At 40.4% G+C, this 8,533-nt stretch overlaps 1 protein-coding gene across 2 annotated transcripts in view; it reads right to left on the reverse strand.

Annotated features, from left to right (window-relative positions):
* ASPH (aspartate beta-hydroxylase) overlaps positions 1-8,533 on the reverse strand; it is a 180,363-nt gene that overhangs the window by 48,254 nt on the left and 123,576 nt on the right. For both annotated transcript variants that reach the window (XM_015598670.2, XM_015598671.2), the window contains exons 17-18: positions 3,354-3,504; positions 734-870 (exon numbers count right to left, since the gene is read on the reverse strand). In XM_015598670.2, coding sequence (XP_015454156.1) covers positions 734-870; positions 3,354-3,504 — 288 coding nt within the window. The remainder of the gene's footprint in view (positions 1-733; positions 871-3,353; positions 3,505-8,533) is intronic.

Here is an 8,533-nt window from a genome sequence, read left to right on the forward strand (position 1 = left end):
GACGGAGAGGTAGCATTTTTATGTACAGTGCACCAGCTGGAAAATCACTGACCAAAAGGCCTAAATTAAAGAATAATAAATTAATGTGTTCATCTTTCTTTTATAGAAGCATTAGCTTTCTCCAGCTTCAAAGTTCATTTGGTATCCATGTTTATTCCATACCAAATGAATTCCCTCATGGCTTGAAGGAGTCACAGTTTTCCGGATTTTAATGACTCGTGACATAGAGGTCATTTATTAAAACACCCATTATAAGGTAGAAATCCTTTGAAAGGCATCATTGCTCGAGGATCAAAGAGTCAATGCCATCTGAAAGGTGAGAAATTTACTCCATATGCTGGGCAGACACGTTCTGTAGCCTCTCTCTAGACCAGGCTTTGAGTGAAGAAAGGAAAAAGCTGAGCTCCTCTTCGTATCATAAAGAACGCTTTTCAAAAGGCTGTTGTTTGTGGACTGATAAACATGACACTTTAAAAGTATCACAATTATAGGTTGAAGGTTTTGATGTTCCCGGTGTCAACAAAAATTTAAAATCTTCTGATCAAGGAGAAAAAAGCGATGTGAAAACAATATTTAGGAGATGTCAACTACCGTAAGACTTACATTCCATTGAACTTAATTTAAAATGAGGACAGTGCGAGATTGGGTGTATTAAATGCCATTTATGAATAACATTAGAACTTCATGTTCAGAATAATTCGATGTCATTAATAGAAGATCGCTGCTTGCTCACCTCTTCATAAACCTTCTTGGCATTATCATTATCTCCTATTAAGAGGTACCCCACTCCAAGGTCATTCTTTAAGGAAGTGTCATCAGGAAATAGTTGAACTAATTTCTGCAGGGTAACAAGAGAACCTCTCATGTGACCTGATTTGGTGGGAAGAAATAAAAAAAAAAAGCCAATAGAAAGAAAAACAGATTATGTACCCTTTTATACTGAAACTAAATCATGAGAGACTATTCAATAGAGCCTGAAGATCAGTTTAAATCTGACTCTGCAGATGGCCGTTAGCATTCCGTCACGCAGTTGCAATGGGTTCGATAACTCCTATAAGTAGATACCGAACACAACTCTTACTATAAACATTTTACAGACATTTTCATTTTCTAAATTCATCAACATTTACCGTTTTAGGTCAAATTCTCTCTTAAGTAAGTTTTAGTTACCAATTCCTTATTTAAAAAAAGCTTTACTGAGATTTTTTTGGGGGGGAGGGGGTTCATTATTATTCACTTTTAAATTATGAACAGAGAACAAATAAAAAGTCTAATAGCATTGTGGAGTCTAGCAGCCCCTGTGAAATCTGAAGAGGCACTCAGGTACCCTGCTGACACTGCTTGCAATTAAGGGTGTCTTCCTCTTAAGCAGCGACCTATCCTGGAGCAAAGGAAACAACATCTGGTATTATGGGACCCCCTGGTGGACGATCGGATGCCATGCATACGTGGGTCATGAAAACCCTAGCTCCAATTCATTTTCAAGGCGACCTGATGGAAATTTAGAATTTCTGGGGCCATTTGTCATTACTCCTGGCCACAGCTGGGAAGACAAACTGAATATGGGAAATGTGCAGTATAAGATTAGTATAAGTGACAAAACTAATTACCTAAAAGGCTCAGTTGTCCTCAAACTGAATATCAGCCAAGAGCATCACAGGACCATTGATAAGCTAATACCTCACTAGCAGATAAACTAACGGGCACAGAACATCACCGACTTGTCCCATTACTGGCTGACCTGGGGTGGGTTTGCTCAGCTGTTCATTCTTTCAAAACAAATCGGACTCAGTACCCTTCTTTCTCCCTAGTGCCCAGACTAATTTCACAATTTTCTTCTGCTTCTCAGTTCCCTTTATTAACCACTACAACGCCCCAGGTGAAGATCTCTCCTGCTGCCATCTCCCTGTCCCTCCCACTGTGCATCCGGAACCTCGTGAGTAAGCTTCACCGCCTCGTCACCTTCACTGAAATCTCCTGCCCGCAATTCCCTCCTCACGGTGACCTTGCGACCTTGCCTCACCCTCATTCAGAGGAGAAGACTAAACTCAAACACTGTGGAGGAGGAGTAGATTTATCCACAGGCAGTCTTTCCCCCAGGGCTGGGAATAAGGTGAGGTGAGTGAGGCACTCGGAGCAAAATTTAAGAGGGTGCCCCGAATTCAGTAATCGAGAGGAGTGATTTTTATGTATCTTTTGAAAAATCAAAATGGATGTAAAAAAAAAAGTCCATGATGAACAGAATATTAAAATTTTAGTGACAGAATATTAACCCATGCTAAGCAGAGCCGTGTTGGAGCCTGAGGCAAGACGATGACTCAGTAATTACTGACCGCGCCCACAGCAAGTGCCCCTACTTGAGGCCCAGCCTCGCCTTTTCCATCCTATATGTGTGCTGTACTTTTTTTCTTCCCCTGGACTGACTCTTATTACCTCTAACTGACCACTTCTTCTAGTTTTTAATTGTCGCTTGGGTCATCTACTCCTATCACAGATTTGGGTCATCTACGGAAGTGACACAACTACCTTTAATTCCATCCTTCAGAAAACTCATGAAAGAGTCAGTTGACCTTGAATATTACTAATATGAGCCTCTCTTAGTGACATCCATAATTCGTTCATGCATCTTACTCAGCCAGCCTTACTCACCCACCTTAGCAGTTACACGTGGCTTAGATTCTCCCCTCCATCAGTTTACTGATGACATGTGGGTGGGTGAGAATCTCAAGCCTGGCTATAATGAAGGTAGGCTACAGCTCATCTTACTGCCTTTGGCTCTGGGAAGCTGGGCCAGTCAGAGAGGACATCTTTATGTTGCTCTTTCAAAGTACATGCAAATTACTAAGTGATCAAAGTCTTCTCTTATCATTTTCCTTGGAATAGAGTCAAACCTTACAGCTAAAAATTTTAGAGTCCCTGGAACTCCTAATATCCCCCTATAAAAATTGTCCCATTCATAATTCCAACCTGCATAAATCAATTTGTTAAAGTTAAGAGAGAAAAGAATTTGGCATGACAGGAGTTTTTGATGCCAGACTGAGTAATTTATTTGCTATAATTCCTTGGGTAAATTATCCAGCCTCTCAGCATCCCATTCATCTCAGCTTTCAAATGGGTGGTGTGGGGTGAGAAGGGAAGGGTGGTCAAAATACCGGCTGCATCTCTGGAATGATTAAAGTTAGGCTTGCTATTTCAGTCTAAGAAACAGTCAGGTAAGTCACCTGACATTAGTTATAGAACTCAGGTTTCCTCCCACGTGACTAGACTCTTCTAAGAGCACACACAGCCTCCAGTCTCTTTAAGACAAAAGCGTGGCATGTGCTGTTCAATGAACTCTCCCTGTTCCATCTTACCCAGAAATTGTTGTCTGTCTGACCGCCGCTTCAAACTCAGCTTCACCAGGTCTGCGGGGACATCTGGCAGGCCAGCCACCTCTTGGTAGGTCTCGATGGCTCTACGCAGCACCTCATTGCTTCTCCTCTTCTCAGCCAAATCATCTTCACACTAGAGGAAATCCCACACCGGACAAATGTCTCATGACAAGCTATATTTGTGATCACCCAAGTTATTCATGAAAACTTAACTTTTGGACACGCTTTAAAAATAATTCAAGACAGATGCATAGTTTCTTTTTATCCAGAGATAAAGAAATAAACAAAAGAAAGCAATAGAACATTCTATTTTAATAATATAGCATAGAAAGTTATATAGAACAATAATATAGCATAGAAAGTTAGCTAATAAGCTACGGATGAGAAAGAAGATCAGAAAAGCAAGACTAATATACTAGGGCTGATGAAGATTTATAACATGTTATACATTAACATTATATAGACAGGACTCCAGTCCACAGTTCCTGTTCTTCCCCTCGTTTATTCTTGTGTTCATTTACTTATTCAACAGCTGTTTTCAGGGAGCCAGGCGCTGTTCTACACATATGGCAGACAAATTGAACAAAACGCTCAAAGCTCTTTTCTCATTTCACTTCTTTCTTGGAAGGACAGAAAGACAATATACAAATAAGAGTGCTGTGTCTCTGATGGCCATAACCGCTGTGGATAAAAATAAATCAGGCTTAGGAATGCTGGGAGTGGGGTGGTGGATAAGATGCTAGTTTGACCAGGATGATCAGGAAGGGCTTGAAAGAAGAAAGGGAGCGAGGCATGAGGATGTCGGGGTAAGAACATTCTAGGCAGAGAGAAGAGCGAGGGCCGTGAGGCAGAAGAGACAAACAGCGGGAAAGGCTGGTGGAAGCGGGGAGCAAGGAGGAGATGACGGGGACCTGTGAGGCAATGAAGAGCCTGGCAAGCTCTCGCCAAGTCTACTACACTAAGTCTATGTGAGACGGAAAGACACTGGGGGGTTTAACACGATCTGATATATGTGTTGAAAAGATCACGCTGGCGACAATATGGAGAACAGACAGAGGTGGTTGGGGGAGAAGCAGACTGCCCAGTTAGGATGTTCCAGCAGGACTCCAGACATGGGGTGATGGCTTGGACTAGGGTAGCGGTTATGGTGATGGTAAGAAGTGGTTCGATTACGGATATATTTCGAAGGTCAGAGCCAAGAGATTTGCATGCAGATGGCCTGAATGTATGGTATGAAAGAAAGGAAGAGACAGAAGTCAGGAATCAATTTAAGGTTTTGAGCTTGAGCAATTAGCAGATGGAACTGTCATTCTCTGGGAATGGGACGATGGGGCAGAAGCAGGTTAGCAGGCTTGGAATCAGGAATTCAGTGGTGGACATTATTAAACCCCAATGGTTATTAGGTACCCACGTGGAGACACTGGGTAGGAAGGGACATATATGAGTCTGGGGTTCAGGAGACAGGTCAGAGTGAGAGACATACATTGAGGAATTGTTAAGATAGAGATGGCATTTAAAGCTAAGAAGCTAGAAGCAGTCGTAAATGTAGATAGAGAAAAGAAGAGATCCAAGACCAGAACTCTAAGGAATCACAATGTTTCAAGGTCACTGGAGGGCAAAAAGACAGTGGAGGACCAACACAAAGGACAGAGAAGAAAAGTGAAGAAGAAAGTAACAGCGTGAAAGTGGTGTTCTGGAGGCCAGATAACAAAAGCATCAAGAGGGAGCGAGCAATCGTATTAGAAATGGCTGTCAGGTTGGGCAAGATGCTGAACTGGGCAGGGTGGAGCCTCCGCTGGTCCTGGCAAGAGTATTTCCATGGGACTTTAGAGGACTCAGTGGAAGAGAGTAGGTTCAAGAGAACACAGGAAGAATATAGGTGCGGACAATTCTTTCGAGGAGTCTTGCCGTAAAGGGAAGCGGAGAAATGGGCCAGTAAGTGGAGGGTACTGTAGAGATGAGGAAAAGATTTTTTCTTAACAATGGAAATATTACAGAATGTTTCTAAGCTGATGCAAAAGACTCAGCGGAGAGAGAAAATCTGATGATGCAGAGAGGAACACAAAAATTAGAATGATGTCTTCAGCAGTTGGGTGAATGGGACAGGGGACCAGAACATGCCAACAGGAGGGAAGGCGGAGCACGTGGAAGTAGGTGTAGGCAGGATGCTAGCGCAGTAGATGGTTCATGTGGAAGTTCTTTGTGGATCCCTCTACCTTCTTAGTGAAATAAGCAAGATTCTTAGCCAGAGGCTGAGAATGAAGAGTGAAATACTAGAGACAGGAAGACAGAGGAGAATGTGTAACACGGTCATCAAAATCTCATCAGATTGAGTAGACTATAATTTGAAGGTTACCATTTAGATGCTAAAAGTAGCAGATGTAATTTTTTTTTCTCAGAATAGTCTATTTAATATGTTTACTTTGTTAAAATAAAGTGTGTGCTGTAGTTAATATATAGATGCCTGCAAAATAAAGCATAACTCCATGATTTGAGAACATGGTAAGAAAATGATCCATCCCTTCCCCCAAAATGAAAAATTTGCAAGAATCAGCAAATTGAAAAAATATCAGTAGGAAGCATTACAGAAAATAACACATCAAAAAATAACTTGTTAATATGTACTGATGAGATAAGATTTCCAGGATGATGAGGGTAAGAACTGAAGTAGCAGACAGAGAAGGAGACAGGAAAATTGATAGGACAAAAATCTCTAGATCGGAAAAGGGCAAGTCACCTTTGCTTGATAGAAGAAAGCTTCAGACTATCAAACCCATATGTGGTTTCCAGAATAGACTTATCTACCAGGAGAGGAAGTCCAACGCCAATGACCTACACTGGTCATCCTGACCATATGGCTTTCCATACTTTCACATGCTGGCTTTTCTGATTAGGCATCAGTTTGTTGTGAGTTTGACTATGGTGAATTAACTCCCCCAAAACATGCTGGTTTACAGAAGACTTCACAGAATGCCCGAGTCCTAGAGCTGAGAGAGCCTTTCGAGACCGTCTAGTTCACTGTCTTCGTCTGGTAGCCTCTTCAAGTACCAAAGAGATCCTGGAACAGGAGGGTCTCGTCAAGGGAAGCGCAAGGACAAATGCCTGTTGAGATAATCCTTCTTTACAGAAAGAGGAATCTCTAACTAAACTTAATCTGAAAAGAGAGAAAAATGATACGATCTATGGATGCCTTGTTCCCCTACCTTGAAGATCCTTCAATTTAATGAAGTATAAACATTTTACACTTGGGAAAATATCAGTATTAAAATGGTACATAATTCTTTAAAATTTCCTGAATGAAAGTGATTGGCTTCGTTTTGAAAATCAAAATTATATAGATTGATTTTTATCAGTTTAGCACTGCATATAAAATGATTTGAGCTGAAACTGAATACTTGTTACAGGACGTTAACGTGTTAACGTAGTTAACGTTGCAAAGCCTTTTGTTGACTCAACCCATCCAACCTTCCTAGGAGATGGGTCATTTCCTGCCTTGGAGGTATTAATGGTTTATATAAGATAATAAAGTGAATTGAGTGTATAATTCAAGAATTTGTGTCTGATGTTCAGAGAATTTGGTCAAAATTAACTTTCACAGTGATCCAAAGAATGAGACAACGTCAGTGCTACTTTAGAAACGATTGATGCTAGAATCTATATTTAACTTAATGTTGCTCAATTTAAAAAATTTTTTGGGATATTCAAAGTAATTATTTAATCTGCTAACAAAGAATGAAAAAGTCATCATTTATTCCTCCCTGTAAAATCCATCTTTTGTTGAATCTTTACTTTTAAAACTCCTATGCATTTTAAATTTCCTTGAAATTACTCTATTAAAATTTAATTTACCATGCCTAAATTTTACTTTATGCCACATTAATGTAAATATTAGTAACACCTTGTAGCATAATAGTTTAGAGATAAAAAAATATTGGCTGAAGTCTAATTCTTAAATTCCTACTGTTAAATATAGATATAAATACAGCAGTCTCCATGTGCAAAAAGTAGTGCATTTATTTAGATTTTGGTACCCATAATTAATATCACATAAAAGAAAAATTCTGAAGCATAACACATTTCTGTCATAATTAAATTAGCATTTGTATCAATCATTAATCTCTCTAGTTAATATGCCTTCTTTAATCAAAGGACTGTCAATACTAGTGACAAAGCACGTCACTTATTTCAACAGGCATGATCTTGTGGTAACATTTTCTCCGGCTTAACAGCAATAGGATTTAGCAACTATGGAGGATTACTGACCAAATTAATTTACAAAAACGATATAGTTGCTCTCTGCTAAACCTGGTCTGTACTGCAGATAAAAAGAACTTATTAATTTTCACAACCTTAATTAAGTCATTAAAATTTAATTAATAAAAATTTAATATCTTTTAACGGGGAGGTAGGAAAATTGGAGCATCTGGATCTTGAGTGGATGCCACCTTTAGTTCAGAGCAAAACACACTTGTTTTATCTACAGATGTATTAGTTCGTATGTGAGTGTCATACACAAGTCACTGCATCGACCCCCTATGATGGGGTGCTGTCAGCTTCCCCTTGGTCTGGAAAATTTCTGGGGCTCTGCATCTACTGTTTCCCACCAGGGCCGAGAATCTAAAGTCACCAGGTGGAAGCTTTACTCCCTGACATATTTGTATATCAACCTTGGCTTTTACCCTGATTTCCAGACTCTGTAAATCCATGTTCTACCTGACACGTCCACTTGAAAGTCTAATGGGCATCACGAACTTAACAGGACCCAAATCAAACTCTTGACTTGGCACCTCCCCAAAACCACTTCTCTACCAATCTTCCTAGTCTATAACTTGCACTATCCTCTCCTTAACTGGCCAAATCCAAAAATCCCAGGAGTCACCCTGGGGTCCTCTTTTTCTCTGACCTTACGGCTAATCCATCGTCAAGTCCTTTTGGCTCTGCCCTCCGCCCACCTCCCCATCTCCAGGGCCCCACCCACAGTCTAAGCCTCCGCATCTCAAGTGCACCTACAACAGTCTCCTATTCTTGCTTCTATTTTGGCCCCCATAATCCATCCTCTACGCAGCAACCAAAGCAAAGCAAATTTTATTAAAAAAAAAAAAAAAAAAAAAGTTGGGCATGCCCATGCATAACCCCTCCAATGGCTTCCCAGGGACAAAAGA

The sequence above is a fragment of the Pteropus alecto genome, unplaced genomic scaffold (genome assembly GCF_000325575.1).
Source record: "Pteropus alecto unplaced genomic scaffold, ASM32557v1 scaffold87, whole genome shotgun sequence".
Classification (NCBI taxonomy): Eukaryota; Metazoa; Chordata; class Mammalia; order Chiroptera; family Pteropodidae; genus Pteropus; species Pteropus alecto.